General features: G+C 34.9%; 1 protein-coding gene and 1 non-coding gene across 3 annotated transcripts in view; both read left to right on the top strand.

Annotated features, from left to right (window-relative positions):
* Positions 1-23604, top strand: part of CDK17 (cyclin dependent kinase 17) — a 98738-nt gene that overhangs the window by 54765 nt on the left and 20369 nt on the right. For both annotated transcript variants that reach the window (XM_059936708.1, XM_059936709.1), the window contains 3 exons: positions 7842-8006; positions 12070-12203; positions 14793-14918. In XM_059936708.1, the coding sequence (XP_059792691.1) occupies positions 7842-8006; positions 12070-12203; positions 14793-14918 (425 nt within the window). The remainder of the gene's footprint in view (positions 1-7841; positions 8007-12069; positions 12204-14792; positions 14919-23604) is intronic.
* TRNAD-GUC (transfer RNA aspartic acid (anticodon GUC)) lies at positions 20198-20270 on the top strand. Its single transcript has one exon. It is a non-coding gene; the product is annotated as a tRNA-Asp (tRNA).

Genomic DNA, 23604 nt, shown 5'->3' with positions numbered 1-23604 from the left:
CCGCTCACCGCAACTAGAGAAAGCCCGTGTGCAGCAACGAAGACCCAACGCAGCCAAAAATAAAATAAATAAGTAAATGTATTTTTAAAAAAAGTCATGGATTGGAATTTGGGACACACTTACACACTTATTAGTTACATGACTCTGGGTAAGTAATTTATCCTACCCAAGCTTCAGTTTATCTCTTCCTCAGAAGGGTCATTATTTTACTCAAGGTTATCTGGCTCATAATATAGGAGGGGAAACATAGATGAGTTTGGTAGAAAATTTAAAATAATAGAATAGATAGATAGATAGAATTTACTTTAGGAGGGAAATATTTTACATTTGGATCAAATCTCAAAGCTGATATTATAACGTCTTACTTTTATTCCTCTTGCCAGGAGAAAAATCCTTAATTCTCTCTCAGATCCCCTTTGATTTCTTGTTCTTAATTAAACCCTGTATATTCATTCTTATGATCCACAAGTCTTGCTAACTATTTGCCAGTGATATTCAGGAGCAAAGTAAGCACAGAATACATCTTGATAGATGCTTTCTGGGAACACATTCTGGATGGGAATTTGACTGCAAGACAAACCTCTTTAAAAAAAAAAAAAAAGAAAGCGTGAGTCAAAGAAAATGTACATACTTTTTGGAGAGCTAATTAATATTTTAGATTCATAGCATATTTCCTGGAATATTTTAGTATTAATTGTCTTAAAACATGCTTAATTTATAATGAATGGTGAAACATTGAAAATATTTTTTTCAAGTAGCACATATTTTAAAATTTACTTTTATTCTAATAGTAACATTAACAATTAGTAAGGAAGAGAAAATAGAAACTACTGAGTTTCCTCTTTAAGTTTTTCGAATTACTTGAAATAATACTTGAAGATGTCATAATAGACGTTGATTCCTCTTGGGTTGCAGAGAGTGCTGGTAGCATAGGCTATCTCTGAGTTATATCTGCTATTACTTATTTCCTATGTATAACAACAGCACATGGGACAGCTTTCACAAAGATTCTTTACCTTTTTGGTTATCTTTCAGTACCTGATAGCTGGTTCCAACATTTTCTTTCTTTATGGAGTTTATCTTAAAGGTAAAAAGCTCCTAAGATTGGTAACACACACAGTCTGTGTCTGAATATGGTTTAATGAATGAGAAGAGGTAGACTATACTTTTTAAAAGATCTTCTCACATACGCTATAACCAGTTTGTAAAGCAAGTGATATTTGTCTAACAACTATATAGTGGCAGTGTTGGCTTGAGGAGGAAGAATATAGTTACAACTTTCTTAAGTAAACTAAACCAATTTTTGATCTCCTGTCTTTTGTTCAGTCACTTGTATGAGCAGAATCCTCTTACTCTTGCATTATATATAGGCAGGTGTCTCTCATGCATATTCTAGGACAAATCAAATGAGAAAGTACACATAAATGGGGATAATACTATAAAAATCTTGGAAAAATTATAAAGCATATGATACAGTTGGTGTATCAAAATGTACATACACTGTCACTCATACATGTTCTACCTCCATCCAAAGAGAATTTGAGCTATTATCTCTATTTTGATAATTATGAGTCATACTGTGAAGGCTTTAACTCAGTTATAAATGTATAATATAATTATAGTTCACATTAGAGTACCTTTCTAGATAAGCTAGTGTGTTTACAGATTGATCGGTGGATTGAACCCAGGGAAAGAGGAATCTTGAATTTATATTTAGTGTGTTAAAATTAGGTTGAAAGTTTGCAAACTTTGTTGATTTAAGCATACTGGCCTTAACTCAATACAGCTTTTCCTAATTATAAAATGAAATTTTTGCACTAAAATTTACAAACTGAAGTATAAGAAACATTTTTTTCTAAAGTACTTTCAAGGAAAGAGAATTCTGAGCACATCAGATTTTTTTTTTTTAGTAATTGAGAAAGCACTGAATATTTCATTTAAAAAAAAACTGTCAAACATTAATTCATCTCAGTTCCTCAGAAGTTAAAAATAGAATTAACATATAACCCAGTAGTTCCATTCCTAGGAATATATCCAAATAATTGAAACAAGTATTCAAACAGAATCTTGTACATGAATGTTTATATTTATAGCAGCACTATTTACAGTAGCCAAAAGGTGGAAACAACTCAAATGTCCATCAACAGATGAATGTATAAACAAAATGTGACATATTCTGGGAATGGAATATTATTCAACCATTAAATGGAATGAAGTGCTGATACATACTACAATATGGATGAATCTTGAAAACTGAAAGAAGCTAGACCCCAAAGGTCACATATTCTATGATTCCGTTTATATGAAATATCCAGAATAGGTAAATCCAGAGACAAAAAGCAGCTAAGTGGTTGCCAGGGACTCAGGAGACGGGGGAATGCGGAGTGATGCATAGTAGATACAGGGTCTCCTTTGGTAGTGATGAAAATATTTTGGAACTAAATAGAAGTGTTGGTTGTACAACATTGTACATCTACCAAATAAAATGATTAATTTTATGTTAGTGAATTTCATCTCAGTAAAAACAGTTCATCTGAAAAATACCTTTTTCTCATAAATTCTTGATTTGCTTGCTAAAAGTCTTATTATGATTTTAGACATACAGAAAGTTATATTTCATGATTTTGTCTTTAAGTAGTTAGCCTTACTCTGTAATGAGAAGTGTATTGAAATTATTGATTTGATGAGGAGGACAGGTGACAATTTAATTATGATGAAGAGAATAGATCACAATTATATTTATAGAAAGGCAAAAGTAGTGTTTTATTATACATAAACTATTTGAGGCTTCCAAATGCAGCAATAACAGGAACAAAAAAAAAAAACCCCAAAAGGCAAAGATTGAAATGGTCCAGTTTTCCAGATATTCAGTGTCTTGTCCTTACTCTTCAGTCTGTGCACTGAGACAGTTTATCGTGTTGTTCAGAATTAACAAGACTAGTTTTATGGATATTGTGAGACCTTGTCTTATTTCCAGGTTTCTCCCTTTCTCCTGGTAATCTGATACATCGGGGTCCTCAACCCCCGGGCCGCAGAGCAGGAGGTGAGCGGCGGGCAAGTGAGCAAAGCTTCATCTGCTGCTCCCCATCGCTCCCCATTGCTCCCCATGGCTCGCATTACCGCCTGAACCATCCCCCACCCCCACCCCACCCGACCCCCGTCTGTGGAAAAATTGTCTTCCACGGAACCGGTCTCTGGTGCCAAGAAGGTTGGGGACCACTACACTACATGGTAGCAGTGACAGTTTTTGACAATAGTGGATGACGTAGGGCGTTCTAAGTAGTGCTAACTCCTCCAAATAGCACAAGGTCTGTGAGAGGATGAGGCTGAAAGTACAGACTTCATTGGATGTATGTAGGGTCTGGAATAGGATCGGGTTAATAAGAGAGCTTACAAGAGCAGGATTAGGAACCAGGGAGTGAGTTAAGGCTACGAGGTGTTGGCTAAGAAATTCGTTCTCCTGATCATAGTAGTTCACATAATCAGAATATCCAAATAAATAAGATGTTAAATAAATTTCTTAGTGGAATCTAATGATTGCCATGTTATGATATTAAAAAATCATTGGAAATCCTTACTTGGAACTAATTACTTTATAGAATAGGAAAGATCTAGTTGCAGGTTTTCATATAGATTTCCATTACTTTTTAAAATATATTGTGGTAAAATATATATAACCTGTAATTTACTATTTTAACCATTTTGAAGCATACAGTTTTAGTGTTATTACATACATTCACATTGTTGTGCAGCCACCACCACTAACCATATCTAGAAATTTTTCATCAGCCCAGACTGAAACACTGTACACATTAAACAGTAATTCCAGACTTCCCTGGTGGCGCAGTGGTTGAGAATCCACCTGCCAATGCAGGGGACACAGGCTCGAGCTCTCGTCCGGGAAGATCCCACATGCTGCAGAGCAACTAAGCCCGTGAGCCACAACTACTGAAGCCTGTGTGCCTAGAGCCTGTGCTCTGCAACAAGAGAAGCCACCGCCATGAGAAGCCCTTGCACCACAACCAAGAGTAGCCCCCGCTCGCCACAACTAGAGAAAGCCTGCGCGCAGCAACAAAGACCCAATGCAGCCAAAAATTAATTAATTAATTAATTTTAAAAAAAAAGAAAACAGAAAGATCAATAGTCTGTAATAACCTATATGGGAAAAGAATCTGAAAAACAATGGATACATGTATATGTTTAATTGAATCACTGTGCTGTACACCTAAAACTAACACAACATTGTAAATCAACTATACTCCAATATAAAATAAAAATTAAAAAAAACAAAACAGTAATTCCCCATTCTCCTCTCCCCTCAGGACTTGGTAACCACTATTCTCCTTTGTCTATTTGTCCTCTTGTGTCTGACTTATTTCATTTAGTATAATGCCTTAAAGGTTTCCACTTCTTTTTAAAATACAGAGTATTATTATCTTACTGAACCATCCAGTTAATTGCTGTCATAATCTTGAAATGTGTGAATATTTGACCTCATCTAGTCCTATGACTTCAGCTACTATGTAATGCTGACTACACCGAAATTTGTCTCTCTAGTCAGGATTTTTTTCTGGATCTTTAGATTCATATCGAAATGCTTACTTGGCTTCTCCACATAGATGTCTAATAAGAACCTTAAATTTAATACATATGACCAAATCACAGATCTTGATTTCCTTCCCCCCCAAATCAGCTTCTACTCCAACTTCCCTCACTTAACCTAAACCACTTAAAGCTAGAAATCCAGGAATTATCCTTGATTATTTTCTCTTTTACTCTTTCTTCCCTCCTCTACCGTTGTAGTTTCCTATATATTTACTACATAAATAACTTTCAAAAACTCACTGTTAATGATAATCATTTACATACTTGATACATGATTCCAATTGTCCTTTCACATATTGTATTTCATATATTTTTAACAGTCGCTCTATTGGAGATTTAAAATTTTTCTTTGGATAAATATTTTTAATGTAGGTTATCACTAAAAGCTGTGGTGGGGTGCAGAGAGTATGTATGAAAGTAATTTTGCAGCCATGTCTGCTGGCCTTCTGGTTCTGCCTTTGTGTAGTATATCCTAAATCTGCCTGCTTCTCTTCATCTTAGTCCAGGCCACCATTATTTGTTGCTTCGAGTACTATACCATAGTCTCCTCCTCCTGTTTCCCTTCTGTTGTTTTCCTATCATCTGTTCTCCAGCAGCAACCAGAGTGATGTTTAAAATTTTTTTTAATTTTTTAATAATTAATAGATTCAGAGGAAGTTGCAAAGGTGGTACAGAGAGGTTACTTGTAACTTCCCTCACTACCCCCCCCCACCTTTTGGTTACACCTTCTGTGACTATAGAACATTGTCAAACGCAGGAAATTATCATTGGAATAAAACGTGAATATAGTTCTATGTCATTTTATCACATGTGTGGATTCATGTAACCACCAGTCAGGATAAAGAGCTACTCAGTTGCCACAAAGAGAACCCCTCGCATGCTACCCCTTTATAAGTCGTCCCTGCCTCCTTACCTCCCACTATCCCTGACCCCTCAGAGTGATATTTTTAAAACATGAATCAGATCATATTACCTCCTGCTTCAGAGCTACCATAACTGCTTCCAATCTCAGAGTGAAATTTAGACTTCTGTGGTGACATATAAATCTGCTTCTCTCTCTGATCTTACTTAATAACACTGTTCCCCCCACAATTATTACTATAGCTACACTTGCTTTCTTTCTGTTTCTCTGATGCAGTGGTTCTCAAAGTGTGACCCCTGGACGAGTAACATCAGCATCATCTGGGAATTTGTTAGAGATGCAAATTTTTGGATTCCATGCCTGACTTACTGAATCAGGAGGTCTGGGGGTGGGACCCAGAAATCTTGTGTTTTAACAAGTCTTTGAAGGTGATGCTGAAACATGCTGAAGTTTGAGGACCATTGCTCTAATAAGTCAAACTCTTTGCCACATGCTGACTTCTGCAGTAGCTTTTCCCTTTGTCTGGAATATCTTCTAACCCACCACTCACCCATCTTCCTATGACTGGCTCTTTCTTGCATTTATACTTCTTTTGCAAATACCTCTACAGAGAGAACTTTTTTCAATATTCCAGTGTAAAATAACCACTCATTTATTTTCTACTACATCTCTCTATTTTAATCTTTTGCATATTACCTGTCATTATCTGATATTTTTCTTATTTATTAGTTATCTTTTTTCCCCTTCAATAGATTTTATAGTTTCAAAGAGTAGTACCTTGTTTGTTTTGTTTACCTCTTCATGCCCAGGGCCTTGAAGAGTGCTTGTCAAATGGTAAACACACAATAAATATCCCCTGAATAATTGAATTTATTTATGATCTCTGTTTTTTGTTTTGTTTTGGTTTTTTTTGCAATATTCTCCAGTACTTTAAAGCTGTGTTTCCCAGGATAACTTCAGAGAGCAAGTAAAACAAATGTCTCTAGGCAGAATATTTATATATTATGATTCCAGATATGAAATATTATAACCTAGAAAGAGAAGATGTTTCTTATAGTTCTAGCCTGTATCCCTGAGTGTTTGTAACTAGTTTATATGTTTATGCCAGATACCCTCTCCCCATTCATTATTAAATCATTGTTTTGCTAGGCTTAGGTTAAGATCCCCAAATCTTTGATCAGCTAGCTACTGCCAGGGAATGTACAGGCATGGGACATGGACTGATGTTCTGCATTACTAGTTATGCATTTCCCCTACCTCCAGTCTGGTGTTCTACCCAGAGTAGATGACCTAGGCCTTGTGTGATCCTTGAGGGCCCTTTTGCCCCATCCTCCATCTCTCTCCTCCTTTTAGGCAGCCATTATTAGTCGAGACGCAAGCCCAGTGGCCTTCTTGGCTCATTTTTCATAAGCCCGTGCCGTGGTCTTTCTTGTTCTGTGGATCTGAACCACCCGGTCCTGCCAGTTGTTCTCTGTGTCTGATAAACCTTTACATGTAGAGGAATCTCCTCATCAGGAAATAATCCTTACTCCTGATTATTAGCTACAAAAGAAGAGCCAGCTGCATGTTAGAGGGGAAGATACTCAGAGAAGCCCACTTCCTTTTAAAATTCCTGACTACTACCAGTAAAAACGTAATTCTAATACAAAGACTGATTGTGTGTCACAGAAGACTTCATGTCCTTAACAGTTATCAAAGCTCTTCTTTGGAGGTGGAAAGGCGTCATGAGATTCCCTATAAGCATAAAACAGGATTTCCCCCATTTAGAATTAAATAATTTTTAAGTATTTTTGTAATGTTTCCGCATGGTTATAGGCCTATGATTTTTTAAAAAAACTCTTTATAGTAAAAAATTCCAAATTTGGGGTAATAAATTTCAGAACTTCTATACTGATCTGTACTTAAGTACTTCTGTTTTATTTACTAACTTGACATACTTTTTTGAATGTCTAGCAAGTAGGGATATAAGTTACTTCAGGCCAGGACCATGTCTTTTATATTCTATAGCATGCCTAATCATAAAACCTATATGAGGCAGTCAGTAAACGTAGAATTATGGAAACAGTCTTGAGATGTATTAAAATAAACAGATCAAAAATCTTTGGGCTATATTAGTAATTTTGTGATTGCTAACCAATTTCGACTATATTAAAAATTGGTAATTAAGTTACTAGATCAATTCCAAATAGTGAAGAATTTTCTGTATTTTATCATAGAAATTATTTTAATTCTAGTACTTTATATACATAGCCAAAGAAATGAGGTTAAATGTAACGATCTCAATCATAATCTTTTGTTTTGTTTTCTCTCTTGCTTTCTCAATCCTTCTCATGTGATCCTGGATGGAATGATTTTTGGATACTGTGAACCACAGAGCCTATCGTGAAGAATGGCAGACCTCCAACCTCTCACAGTATGCATTCCTTCCTCCACCAGTACACAGGGTCCTTCAAGAAGCCTCCATTGCGGAGACCACATAGCGTTATTGGAGGAAGCCTTGGCTCCTTCATGGCAATGCCCAGAAATGGAAGCAGATTAGGTAATTTGTTTTTTAAAAAATTTTCTGACTGTAGCTTATGTCCATAGCTAGGTTTTAGTTGTATGCAAGTCAGCCAGCCTTTATTATCTAGTTTTTTTTGTAAGGTAAAAATCAAGTTGAGAATAAGAGAGAGAGCAGAAAGATGGAAGGGTCTAGAGAGGCAGTAGTGCTGACGCTACAGAGGAGTAGTATTTGAAAATCTGTCCACCAGGAAGAAAACAAAGCCCTGAAGAGTTGGATGCAGGATTTCAAGATGAATAGCAGTTTGAGATGGTGCTTAATTTAGGGTCATACTTAGTAACTCCAGATTATCACCATTTGATAGCTTAGTGTAATAATTAGTATATATGATGATTACCTGAGTTGTTATTCTTACATCACTGTGTCATTTTAAATATCTAGGAAAAATATGTATCTGCAAGTTTCTGTTTATTTCTCTGGTCTTTTTTGATGGTTTCTTATTTATTTATCATGTTTTTAAAAAATAATTTTAAGTATAATTATTTTATAGTCTTATGGCATAATTATATTTACTGAAGTTCCTGAGGGTTTTATTCTGCTGCTTGCTTTATCTGCTTACTCTAGCCATAGTAGATTATTTTCTCATGTGTTTTGTTAATTCTCGGAGGATGAGCTTATTATCTACAGGGGGGTTTTGTCTGTGGCTTACACTGGTTCATGAGAGATGATGGTTAAAATTTTCATAAATTTTGCAAGCTGTTTGTTAAACATAGCCATTATTAAAATTTAAATTATATACACTTACAATTAAGTGAACTAAATTAAAAACAAAGGTAATGAATACTCAAAAGCCATTATTTCCTAATTATTTTACTACACTTTACTGTTGTCTATGCTTTGGGGGTTATTTATTTCTATTATATCTGGATAGTCAAAATACTGTGTCATGGTGTGCCCATTTCCCAACTGCATGTTCAGTGATGCCATGTGGGTAGCTTGAGGTTGGCCATGAACGGAGTATTTACCCCACAAAAATTGGAAAACACTTCAAATCAGGGCTTAATTTATTGTTCTCTTGATTGTCTAGACTAGGGGTTGGCAAATTTTTTCTGTAAAGGGCCAGGCAGTAAAAATTTTTGAGGTTTTTTGGGCCATATATGGTCTGTTGCATAATCTTCTTTTTAAAATAATTCTTTAAAGATGCCAAAACCATTTTTAGCTCAGGGCCATACAAAAACAGGTCACATATGCTGATCCTTGGTCTAAACTTAAGAAAGTGATGTTGAAAATGTTAGTAATGCAGGTTAAATTTAAAAGTGTGTTGTCTGTCTGTAGCTGTTACATTGTGAATTACACAAAAATTGAGCCATTTGAGAAGTAAATATTCTTCAGTTACTCAAAAAGTATTACCTGATTAAGAAAAGAAGTTGCTCATACCAGTGACAAATGAGTAAAGTCTTGACATAAGCCTCCATCATTTCACTTTTGTCTTGTTGACGGAAATGAAAATACCAACTGGTATTCATGTCGGAACTATACTTGCTCGGTAATGACATGAGCTGTTTCTTGGTTGAGTCAGATGCTACTCAAGTATTTATTCATGGTCTGAGATTAATATGCTCCTTTGTAGTCCTCATGCAGAAGAGCAGATTTCTTTTTTAAGTCTGCCTTTTACTGAAGATGTAGCTCTTTGAGAGTCTCGTGCCTTTCTAAAGGAGCTCTCATTTGTAAGTGGGACACCCGAGGCTTCATCTTTTATCTCAGTGTGGCTGCTAAATCCAAGCACATTCTTACCAAGATAAGAAGCCCATCCCAAGAAAGTGACAGAGTCAATTTTTGCCTAACAACTTTGGACTTTCAGTTCTCTCTTTGTCTTTGCTTCCTAGGTATTAAACATATATTCATGCAAACTTAGCTATACATTTTAAAGTATATTTTTATTCAACATTTCCTTGAGGAAGGAAGATTTTTAAATTTTGCTGGAAGTGGAAGGCATGGTTAAATTATCTTTAACATTTTAAAAGTGTGGCAGAAAAGAATGGTTGGCCTCAGATGTATTAAATACCATTGGATTAGGAATCAGTCACCCAATAAATATATTGACTTTCACTGCCATGTTAATATTTTGTTCAGATGGGATAAAATTTCTCCAGAAATCTCTGTGTCATTGAAGTATATTCTTAAATTACATATTGGTTTATTAAAAACCATTATTACGGGGCTTCCCTGGTGGCGCAGTGGTTGAGAGTCTGCCTGCCAATGCAGGGGACGCGGGTTTGAGCCCTGGTCTGGGAAGATCCCACATGCCGCGGAGCGACTGGGCCCGTGAGCCACAATTGCTGAGCCTGCGCGTCTGGAGCCTGTGCTCCTCAACAAGAGAGGCCGCGACGGTGAGAGGCCTGCGCACCGCGATGAAGAGTGGCCCCCGCTTGCCGCAACTGGAGAAAGCCCTCGCACAGAAACGAAGACGCAACACAGCCATAAATAAATAAATAAAGAAATAAAGAAATAAATAAATAAATACATACATACATACATACATACATACATACCATTATTACTATTTGCAGCTGCTTATCAGTGTGAGTAAGAATTTTCTCAATAATGTGTTACCAAGACAAAATACAGAAATTTATGAATTCTAAGACTGATTTGATGAGACCCTGGAGTTCAATTTTTTTGTTAATTTAAACAGTTCTTACATTTGTATAAGTAAATGTTAACTAAAAACTCAAATTTATAATTATGAAATACTATATTTATTTTACATGTTGATATATCATATAACATTTCATTTGAAAGAAAAAGTCCAGTTGTTTAGTCCATTCTTTGATTCTTTTTAGTTAATATTTAATTCAGTAGAATATTTGTTGAGCCACCTACTAAGTATCATGAACTTTGTTCGGTTCTAGGAATAGAAAAGTGAATAAGCCAAATTCTTCTCCCAAGGATCTCATAACTTGGTATAAAATAATGTGAACCAAAAAAATGCTCTTCAGTGCAGTAGGTGTGCTAGGTGTGGGTACAGTAGTCATCTGTGTCTGAGAGTAGAAAAGACTTCACTGAGTGCTGATGACATATGTTGATAGTTTTGAAGAATGGGTGCACCGAATTGATAAAATGAAGAAAGGCAGCTCTTACAGATAAGAAAAAAAAAAGCTTGTTAAAGCACTGCAGTGTGAAACAACATGATGCTTTTGGGAGAGTGAATAATTCTGTGGAGAGAACTGTTGGCAAGAGATGTGTTTGAGATCTAGCATTTGTTTCTGGTGGGCTGCTCTAGATGAATTAGAGGATGATTGACCAATGCAAATTTATGAGCAGATACACAAGTATACAAGTTTGTTTTTAATATTCCCAAATAGAATTAATCTCCCTCCCCTCTACTCCCATTTATCTTTTATCCCTATTTAAAAAATATCATAATCCACCTTGTACTGTAGGTGAAATATGTTTTGGCCCCCAGTAGATTTTGTGGTACTTGTTTTGTAGTTATGATACAAAGTAGATACTCAGTGAATACTTTTTGAATTGTTGTTTTTTAACACAGGGGGGTGGGAAGCTGCATTAGTAGCTGTAAAACAGTTTTTAAAAAGAATATTCAAAGAACCAGTTCATTTGGCTATAGACCCAATAGCCCATTATTTCATGGAAAGAATACTAAACTAAATAAAAGACCAGGTTTCTATTTTAGCTCTGCCTTTAAGCTCTGTGACCTTTGAAAGTCATTTAACCTTTCAAGGTCTCAGTTTCCAGATCTGGAAAATAAAGAGAATTGGCTAAGATAATCCTCAAGTGTTATTTTTGGTCTCTAATTTTAATATTCAACTCTTGGTAATAACTTGAGTGTTAGTTTTTTAAAATAACTTTTCATAATCTGAGAGCATAAAAGGATTTATACTACTGTTTTAGGACATTTGTTCTAAGTGTGCAGTTTTTATTAACTGTACACCTATGGTACCCAGAATGTAAAAGACTTCTTATGCTATGATTTTTATGTGTTGGCTGTCTACATCTTACCTGTGGTGATAATAAATTAAGTGATATAGTAGAATTTAATACATCTCTTCTAAGATAAATAATGTTTCATTTTCTGATACAGATATTGTTCATGAAAATCTAAAAATGGGATCAGATGGTGAGAGTGACCAAGCTTCTGGGACATCATCTGATGAAGTCCAGTCACCTACGGGTGTTTGTCTTAGAAATCGTATACATAGACGGATCTCAATGGAGGTACCATTTAAAAAAATACAAATATGCCTGTGTTTGTGTGTATAAATATATATGTATAAATATGCATATATATGTGTGTGTGTATATATATACATATATATATGTCAAACAGAATAAATGCCTATTTGAAAATGTTGATGAGGGCAGTGACACCTGTAAGAAAGTTGTTTCTTTGCATTAGCAAAAACTAGTCTGTGAATATTATTTTTTTCTAATTATCTACTATACCAAGGCAAGTATACATTAATTATACTTAAACATTCTGCAAAATACTATGTAGGGTCTCTGTAAGGGATATGTGGATTTTCAAAAGTTTCAGAAATCCAGGATGATACATTAGGAAAGTCGTCTTTGTAGAAAATATTTTAATTATATTTTTGAGATTCATTGAGATACTACAAATTTTATAAATATTTTATTTCAGATTTCAAAAGGTATACATAAAATAAGCGCCAGATTTTTTTTCCCTTGCTTTATATTATAAATATGGATATCACTTCCTTTATGGTTTATTATACCTACTGATCTCTGTAGCACATATAAGTTATTTCTCCATGTAAAAGGATGAAGAGCTCATTTCCTTTTCTTTGTCAATGTTATGTATAACCTTGAGGAGAGAAGTTGATTATGAATATTGTTATTTCCATATATATTGTAGATTAAAATAATTTTCTCCAAAAAATTGAACATGTTTTAAAATCAGAATATTGTTATTTTTTGAGTGCTGTTGAGTTAATGATGATTAGGGTATTTATCCTATTGGTTGACTGTATTTTCAATGATCAAAGATTGCTTCTGAGTCAGTTACAGAAAACAATACCAGTTTCTAAATGGTAAAAATAGCATTTTCAACTACTGAAATCAACTTGATATCTCTTCATATCACTGTATAAATTATATCACAATAGTAATAAAAGGGCTTCGCTGGTGGCGCAGTGGTTCAGAATCTGCCTGCCAGTGCAGGGGACACGGGTTCGAGCCCTGGTCCGGGAAGATCCACATGCCACGGAGCAACTAAGCCCGTGCGCCACAACTACTGAGCCCGCGTACCACAACTACTGAAGCCTGTGCACCTAGAGCCTGTGCTCCACAACAAGAGAAGCCACGGCAATGAGAAGCCCGTGCACCGCAACGAAGAGTAGCCCCCGCTCGCCGCAACTAGAGAAAGCCTGGGCGCAGCAACAGAGCCAACACAGCCAAAAATAAATAAATAAAATAAATAAATTTATTTAAAAAAATAGTAATAAAAATAATATTTCTTATTTTTCTTCACCTATATGTGATTTTCTTTATCATATGTTTAAAATTTTTATTTAATATTAGGATCTATATCTGGACTTTCTCATTCTTCCATTGAGCTATATATTTTTTTTCCCCCAAAGAGACACATTCTTGGTTGTTTTTTTTATTGTATAATTTAGTATCTGGAAAGACTTCTTTCTTAACACCCACGCACCCCCACATATATACTTTTACTTATTTGAGAATGTTTCTGGATATTTTCTATTCATTCTTCTAGATAAATTGTAAGCATTTTGTTTCGTTCCAAGAATAATCTGACTGTGATTTGTTTAGGGTTATGTAAAACATAAAACTAATATGGGAGGATTATCATCATTTTATTTCTCTTATCATTTGAGAACATGATATAAATCTATACTTAAGCCATATATCTCAATAAATATGTATACAATTCTTATACATCTCAATTTTGTTTCATGGTTTGGTTACTATTTTGAACAGTTGGGATTTATTTTTAAAGGATTTATGTTTCTTGGTGTGATAATATAGGCAAGATCTCTTTTTATGTTTCTCCCAGTTCACATAGTACAGTGAAATAGAAATGCCTTTTACTTACTTCTTTCCATTGGCATAGCAATAATAAAATATTTCAACTGTCTCACTGTGTTGCATGCAAAATCATACAATATCCACTTGGTTATTTAAACCAATCGCATTTTGTGGTAGACTTTGCCTATTCTTACTATGGTATAATAATGTCAAAATTATTTCCTTGTTGAATTTATCAGTGAAGGGACTCAGAAATAACTGGGTTGTAGAATACCATTTCTGTTAAACTATATTGTATACTTTTGCTTACAGTAAGTAAATACATTGGCATTCAGTATATTATATATAATCAATGTGGGTAACTTTACAATTGCAATAAAACTTTATAGTTATTGATAACTAAGAAATAATATATTAGGGCTTCCCTGGTGGTGCAGTGGTTGAGAGTCCGCCTGCCAATGCAGGGGACACAGGTTCGAGCCCTGGTCTGGGAAGATCCCACATGCCGCGGAGCAACTGGGCCCGTGAGCCACAACTACTGAGCCTGCGCATCTGGAGCCTATGCTCCGCAACAAGAGAGGCCGCGATAGTGAGAGGCCCGCGCACTTTGATGAAGAGTGGCCCCCACTTGCCGCAACTAGAGAAAGTCCTTGCCCAGAAACGAAGACCCAACACAGCCAAATAAAAAAAAAAGAAAAAGAAATAATACATTAGAGCCCATGAATTCAAAAGTAAAATGCCCTTGTCTTTTCTGTTTGTGGTTACCTACAAATATCTTTTTTTCCTGCTTTTTTAAAGGATTTAAATAAGCGGTTATCACTGCCTGCGGATATCAGAATACCTGATGGATATCTTGAAAAGTTGCAGATAAACAGTCCACCATTTGATCAACCAATGAGCCGAAGGTCTCGGAGAGCTTCCTTAGTAAGTTTTTAAGTCTACTATACCTGCACCATCAGATCTGGTTGTTTGATTTTCTGGGTACAAACATTTTATATTAATTTTTATATTTAATTGTTGAATAGCTAAAGTATATTATGTTGCTTTCTGGATTTTGTCATTTTCCTTTCTTAAGAGTTTAAAGATATTATATTGGAATAGAATTTAAGGTATATTTTATTTTTTGGTAAATTTTACTGATACGTGCTAGATGAACTGAATATGTACTAGATATGTAAGTATTTATTACTGTATACTAGATATACAGAAAAGTACATAAACCATAATTGATAGCTCCATGAATTTTTGTAAAGTTAACATACCTGTGTAACAAGTACCCAGATAAATGAAATTCCAAAAATCCCAGAAAACCTGTCCTGCCACTTCTTTGTTCACTTTCTACCCTCACTTCTTCAACTTTAGCCATTATCCCTGCCTTCTAATGCCAAAGATTAGTTTTACCTATATGTTTCCCACTGTTTTGATTATATTATGTTTATAGTGTTTTAATATCAGGAAAGACTTCTTTATTCTCATTTACATACACATTCTTATTTATTTTAAAAATGCATTTGATATTCTTTTTCTGATTATTCTTAAACTTTTGAACTTTATATAATTATGAATATACAAATTAAAATACATTTTATTCAAATATATAAAAATGTATTTATACAAGTTTATATATATAGTATACAATAAATATCCTATTATGTATGTATTATGTATGTACGCAGTGTGTATTCTTTTGTGATTGACTTCTTTTGTTCAGTGTTGTGCTTGTTTTTCATTTAGGTTATTGCATGTGGTTATGTAATTCATTTGTTCTTTTTGTTGCATGGTGTTCCATTGTGTGAGTATGCTATATTTTATCCACTCTTCTGTTGATGGACGTTTACATTTGAGTTATTTTTAGTTTTGGCTATGATCAAATATTGCTTCTATCACTATTCCTGTTCATGTGTTTCGGTTAACATATGTAAGCATTTCTGTTGGGTGCATATCTAGGAGTGGAATTGTTGGATCAGATTATATGCATATGTTCACCTCTTCTAGGTATTGTCAAAATAGTTTCCGAAGTGATTATACCATTTTACACTCCTATCACCAGTATATGAGAGTTCTAGTTGCTCTCCATGCAGTTTTTTTGAATATAAATTTATTTATTTATTCATTTTTAGCTACGTTGGGTCTTTGCTGCTGTGCACAGGCTTTCCCTAGTTGCGGCGAGTGGGGGCTACTCTTTGTTGCAGTGCACGGGCTTCTCATTGTGTTGGCTTCTCTTGTTGCAGAGCACGGACTCTAGACACGCGGGCCTCAGTAGTTGTGGCTCGAGGGCCCTAGAGCACAGGCTCGGTGCACAGGCTTAGGCATGTGAGATCTTCCCGGACCAGGGATTGAACCCGTGTCCCCTGCATTGGCAGGCGGATTCTTAACCACTGTGCCGCCAGGGAAGCCCCCTCCATTCGATTTTCTGATATTGTCTCTTCTTTTTTAAAAAAAATTGTTTTTAACTTTTCTGGTGAGTATAGTGCTATCTCGTGGTTTTATTTTTCATTTTCCTGATGCCTTAAGTTGAACACCTTTCCAATATTTATTGGCCATTTAGATATCCTCTTCTTTGAATTAGGTGTTCAAGTCTATTATCTCTTTACTCTTGGACTTTCTGCCTTTTTCTTACTGGTTTGTTAGGAATTCTTCATACATTTTGTATAAAGGACCTTTGTCAGTTACATGTCTTGCAAATATCTTCTCCCAACCTGTAGCAGTTGACCCAGCACTGCTTATTGAAAGGATAGCTTTCCCCATTGCAGTGTCACCTTTGACATAAATTGAGATGATTGTGTATGTGAGGATCTGTTTTGGATGACTTTAGTTCTATGGTAGAAGTATATATAAAGTGCTATGAGACAATTAAAGAGACAGCAAGTAAAATGTCTTTGCACATCACAGGCTTACAGAGGTGATAGTGCTTAAGCTGGCTCTAGAAGGATGGGTAGTTATTTGACATTCACCATTATACAACAAGGTTAAAGTGTAATACCAACTTGACTTTGGTATAGGTTTATGATCATCATAGTTTTGCATCACTGCTTAAGACATTTTTAATCAAATAACTTTGTCATTTAATTACCAGCTTGCAAGTATTCTTTGGTTATCAATTTTTAATAAAGATCGGTACTTAAGATAAGTTTTGGAGTTAGTAAATATTTCAGATTGGGACTAAAGGTATGGTTTAATCACCAAAGCTATCATCTAAGACCTGTCTTTTTCAGTGTACATGAAATTAAGGAAAACAGTGCCCTCTAATGAATGTTAAGTGACTGGAGTTTTTATTGTGTTGAGTGTTCCTATCTACCTCCCTTGCTTTTTGATCTGAAATGGCTTATAGATTTCAGATTAATCATGCCAGCTCTGTTTTGGTTTCTGTTGATTCATCCTTCATTATTTATCTACCTTTACTAAAGCCATGGTTTCTTTGAAGTATATTAGAAAATTATTCTTCAATACCCTAGGTTTATATGTGAAGGGGAAGGATTAGGGAATGCATGGAAAGGAGATGGGAAAAGAAAAATATTCTTCACATTTGTTAGAGCTCATGTTTCCATGGATGATATACACTTTATCTAAAAAAAAACATTTTTCAAGACAAAATATAAAATTTTGTCTTTCTAAAAGGATAAAACTTTGTTGTTTTTTTTTTCAATAGCAGTGTATTATAAGTAGGGTAGTAAAAATAACATAAATCCTTTGTTTGAGTGGGAAATAAGAAACAAGTCAGAGAGTTCATTTCTGGTAGAGAAAGACATACAGTAGGGCTGATTGGTTCTTCTATGAATTTATGATCATCAGCCTCAGTTGGATTCTCAGTATCGCTTGGCTACCCTATTGTATTGTATTTCTCTGGTTAATTCTTCCCCTCTCTAAGCAGATGACCTCTCCCACTGCATGACAAAGAAGAGAGAAGCCACTAACCAGAAACCCTCTCATTTTCTGAATTACACTAATTCTCCTCTTTCCTTTCTTTAATAGTGAGGAATTGTCCTTCTTCCTATCTCATCTCCTCAGGATGCTTAGAATATTTGTTATTCCTATACACTCATGTATAGTCAGTCTCCCTCTCTTGCTGAATCCTTTCTGTTGACTTTTTATTTAAATAGGTTTTTTTATTTTAGAGTAGTTATAGATTTACAGAAAAATTTAAAAATCATATAGAGAGTTCCCATGTACCGCATACTCAGTTACCCCTGTTATTAACATTTTACATTACTTTAGTACATTTTTCACAACTAAGGAAACCAATATTGGTACATTACTATTAACTAAACTCCATACTTTGTTCAAATTTCCCTAGTTTTCCACTAATATCTTTTTTTCCCCCAGGATCCCATCCAGAACACCACATTACATTTAGTCATTCTATCTCATGTTAAAGATATTGGTTATTAGATTGGTGAAGTGTTATTTAATATTCATTTATAGTTGATAAGAAATGGAATATTCTAACTCTTAACATACTGAGTTAAACATTAAACTAGTGGGAAAGCCCATAGGCAGATAGTGATTTGTTAGGGCATTGTTGCACTTACAATGATGACATGCCCCGTGGAAGTTTTGTAAGTGTTAAGTGCAGCTTTAGTAGACTAAGGCTATATATGAAAGTTTGTCTCATTTTATTGAAGTTTAAGTTATACACATTTTAAGAATCTGCCTCTTCCTAAACAATGAGTTTTGGATTCCTCATTCATGACTTTACCAATATATATCATATGTAGTCCTTGTTTCTAGGAACAGGTGAGAAAATAGGGTATCAAGTCCTGATGTCTCTCAGAAATAATAAATATATTATGTGGTGTGGAAGTGAGGTTCAAAGTCCACCCACAACTTAATTTACCTTTGGCATATTATGGACAGGGTTAAGGTAGTATCATGATGATGACAGCACACTTTTGTAAGACAAATGATCAAGTAGAATAGAGATTCTCAGTCTCTTTTCTGCTCCCCACATATCTAAGAACACATTTCTGTCAATAACAGTAACTCGGTAAATCTCACAAGGAGGGAAATGGATGTTTGAAAAATCTCCCTTTGCCCCCAGTGTTTCTTATATACACATTCACTTTTAGAATGGCATCTATAGAACTTTTGCACGTATTTCAGTTGTTTTGAAGCTCAATTAGAACTGCTTTGCCAGCATGTTAATACATCTTTATAACTTTGATAGAGTGATTATATTGCCAGAGCCAAAGTAATCAAGAAATACCCCATAATACTCGATGCTACTTACAAGTTACCCTGAATTATAGGAATCTGGCTATTATAAATTATATTTTTGTTTAATTTTCATGTGCTTATGGTACAAGAGCTGATTGAACAGGAATTTGCTTGGTTTTCCAAAAAGCCAAGTATTCTCTTAGAGCAATGAAGTATGAGAAAAAAATTATCTTTGTTTGAAAAGCAGAATTAAGGAAATGTTTATGTTGTATTAAAATACAAAGCTTACTGTTCCATTCCTTTAGCTGTTATTTCTGTTTTTATGAGACTTTAAAAATATTCTAAAGTAATCTAGGATGGAACTCAGTCTAGATTGTGAACTTTTGAAAGCAGGAATCATATCTGTCTTCTTCACTATATCCCCAGTACCTAGCATTGTGCTTGGTAAATATTGAATAAGTGAGCTTTGTCCTCTGTCCTCTGAATAATTTCCGTAGGAGAGCGTGTCAACAAGCTAGTCATTATATCTATTGTTAATCTTGTCATGTTCAGCAGATAAAAATGCAAGCAAAATTTTCTAGAAATTCCATATAAAGATTCAGTAAGTAATAGTTGGATGTAATTATTAAATCCTAAAGGTTGGGAATCATTAAAATGTTGTGAGGTGGGTACACTTTACTCTGAATTGGGTTGTGGCAGATAATTCCAGTATTTACCTTCTTTTTAAAAAGCAGACTTTCAGCATATTTTAATGATCTCACTAAGTTTCATTCTTTGAAGAGTGACTCTTTGTAATGTTAATTTTTGATGCATCTCTTACAGTATACTTTATATGATACAGTAAATCTCTACAACATTTTTATCTTTATAGTCTTGAATTTATAGTTCATTTATACACTCTTTAAAGCAAACCTCAGCATTTTTTTCATAGTCACCATTGGACCAAAGTGTACTTGATCTTTTAAGGACATGCTAGTATTTATTCACTTAAGGTAAAAGAATGAATAAGAAAATATCCCAACTCCTGATAAGAAAAAGTTCCCAGGAATTCCCTGGTGGTCCAGTGGTTAGAACTCTGCACTGTCACTGCTGAGGGCACAGGTTCAATTCCTGGTCAGGGAACTAAGATCCCACAAGCCACGCAACGTAGCCCAAAAAAAAAAAAAAAAAGAAAAAAGTTCCTAGCTTGTAGTTATATTTTTCTATGTGCTTCTTATTGTTACATATGATGACATTTTTATTATATTTGGGGGGGGGGACATTTATTATTTTGTTCATACTAGTTTCCATTTATTCTTTAAATATAGTTCTTTTTCCTTCATAAAGAAATGTGATATGAGACTTAAAATTCATGGCAGAATAGTTTCATGTTTGTGAATTTAATCACCTGAATTCTAGAGATAGGTATAAGAAAATAAACACATTCTATCATAGTTTGTGTGACCTTGGTAATTAGCCTTTTTTTAAGTGTTAAGACAATATGTAAATAGACTGTAAAAACATGCAAAGTCAAAAGGCTATTCAGAATCAGGTTCTCATGTACCAGATGGTGGGCTGTTTGCCACATTTTCCATATTAAAATAAAAAACTCCATTTATATTTAGCAAGTGTTGTCTAGGGTAGTTTTACCTTATTATTCTGTATAATTATTGATAATAGAAAGCAAGGACTTAATATCTGTGAGTCATATATAAGATAGTACATGGGTGGATGGTGCATGATGGTTCCAAAATCTCACTTTTTTAATTAAATTTCTTTTGAAAATACCATATATAGAAAAAAGTCTTTAAGAGTGCAGAAAGAAGCAATTTTTCATTCATTCAATAATACCACCTGTGACCACAGTTTTTATTAGTTTACCAAAATTGAATTAAGTACTATTAGATACGCAGTTTTCCTCATGGCTTTTATTTTATTTTATTTTTAATGTATTTATTTTATTTATTTATTTTTGGCTGTGTTGGGTCTTTGTTGCTGCACACGGGCTTTCTCTAGTTGCGGTGAGCTGGGGGCTACTCTTTGTTGCGGTATGTGTGCTTTTTATTGCGGTGGCTTCTCGTTGTGGAGCACAGGCTCTAGGCATGCGGGCTTCAGAAGTTGTGGCACGAGGGCTCAGTAGAGCACAGCCTCAGTAGTTGTGGCGCACGGGCTTAGTTGCTCTGCAGCATGTGGGATCTTCCCGGACCAGGGCTCGAACCTGTGTCCCCTGCATTGGCAGGTGGATTCTTAACCACTGCACCACCAGGGAAGTCCCTGCATGGCTTTTAAATTGTTACATATCCTTGTAACAAAAGGATAGAAACAGTTCCTTTGAGAGGTCTCTGCTACTTCTGGCCATTCAGTTTGGGGCAGTTTATCCTTTTGTTCCAAGTGGTGAGAGATGTTAAGTCAAATTGTCAAGTATCATTTTTATTTTATTCAACACCTCCAGAAAAAATTGTGTATTTGAACCTCCAGAATTTGACTAAAACATAGTATTTAATGATCCAGCCTTATTTATACACCTTTGAGAGCTGAGGTTATATATAAAAGAACATTATTCCTTTCACTGGCTATTTATTTAAGGGCATTAGTATCACTCTAAAGTGAGAAGTGAATTTTTAGATTATTATTGCCTTTTGCACTATCTACAAAGGGTTACTAGAAAGCAGTTTAAGAAAATTCTTATTCTTCTCCTCTGTTTAACTCCCCCCCCCCCATTTCTGCTCTCTCAATCCCTAAATTTTTATCACTTGGTTTTTTCTTTTTTTCCTAAATCTTTTGTGTTAGAGTTTTTTGTTCTGTTTGTTTTTAGTTTTTAAATGCTGGGTTTCCATTACATATTTGAGCATTCCATCTATCTCATTTATTGACTCCATAGAAAGTAGGCAAACAATCTCAAGGTTTAAAAGCAATGGTTTTAAGAACTCACTTTTAAACCCCTTTTTTGGGGATGGAGGGGACTGATTTAGATTTATATTGCTTCTTCTGTGTTAGCCATTTCCTGATTCAGAACAGAGTGTGACTTGCAGTTGTCTTTTTTATTATATTTTGGTGGGAAAACCTGAAATAAATAGTATTTTGTTTTTTGCAGGCCTTCCTAGGGAACACAAAGATTGGTGAAGGAAAACATGTAGGAAAATTATTTATTTTGCAGTTTTGTTAAAAAGAAAATCATGTAGTTACCTTTTATAAAATTCTTTAGTATCTTAAAATGCCTGTGGTATCTTAAAATCTCAGGGTCTTAAAATAGGACAAAATTTTTTCATAGCAGAATATTTTCTAATTAATTTTTATTGGTGTATAGTTGCTTTACAATGTTGTGTTAGTTTCTACTGCACAGCAGAGTGAATCAGCCATACATATACGTATATTCCCCTCCCTTTTGGATTTCCCTCCCATTTAGGACACCACAGTGCATTAAGTAGAGTTCCCTGTGCTATACAGTATGGTCCCCTCAGTTGTCTGTTTTATACATAGTATCAGTAGTGTATATGTATCAATCCCAATCTCTCATTTCTTCCCACCCCACCCCTTTTCCCCTTGGTATCCATACATTTGTTCTCTATGTCTCTGTCTCTATTTCTGCTTTGCAAATAAGGTAATCTATACCATTTTTCTATATTCCACATATATGCATTAATATATGATATTGGTTTTTCTCTTTCTTTTTTATTTTATTTTTATACAACAGGTTCTTATTAGTTATCTGTTTTATACATATTAGTGTATATATGTCAATCCCAATTTCCCAATTCATCCCCCACCCCCGGCCCCCTTTCCCCGCTTGGTGTCCATACGGTGTTCTCTACATCTGTGTCTCTATTTCCGCCTTGCAAACTGGTTCATGTGTACCATTTTTCTAGATTCCACATATATGCATTAATATACAATATTTGTTTTTCTCTTTCTGACTGATTTCACTCTGTATGACACTCTCTAGGTCCATCCACATCTCTACAAATGACCCAGTTTCGTTCCTTTTTATGGCTGAGTAATATTCCATTGTGTATATGTAGCGCATCTTCTTTACCCATTCCTCTGTTGATGGACATTTTGGTTGCTTCCATGTCCTGGCTATTGTAAATAATGCTGCTGTGAACATTGTGGTACGTGTATCATTTTGAATTATGGTTTTCTCTGGGTATATGCCCAGTGGTGGGATTGCTGGATTATATGAATTCTATTTTTAGTTTTTTAAGGAACCTCCATACTGTTTTCCATAGTGGCTGTATCAATTTACATTCCCACCAACAGTGCAAAAGGGTTCCCTTTTCTCCACACCTTCTCCAGCATTTATTGTTTGTACATTTTTTGATGATGCCCATTCTGACCAGTGTTAGGTGATAGATACCTCATTGTAGTTTTGATAATAGCAGAATGTTTTTTGTTTGTTTTTATTTATTTTTGGCTGTGTTGGGTCTTCGTTGCTGTATGCAGGCTTTCTCTAGTTGCGGCGAGTGGGGGCTACTCTTCG

Source organism: Balaenoptera ricei, chromosome 10 (genome assembly GCF_028023285.1).
Source record: "Balaenoptera ricei isolate mBalRic1 chromosome 10, mBalRic1.hap2, whole genome shotgun sequence".
Lineage (NCBI taxonomy): Eukaryota > Metazoa > Chordata > Mammalia > Artiodactyla > Balaenopteridae > Balaenoptera > Balaenoptera ricei.
The sequence above is the reverse complement of the archived record's forward strand: the minus strand, read 5'-3'. Positions and strand labels throughout refer to the sequence as shown.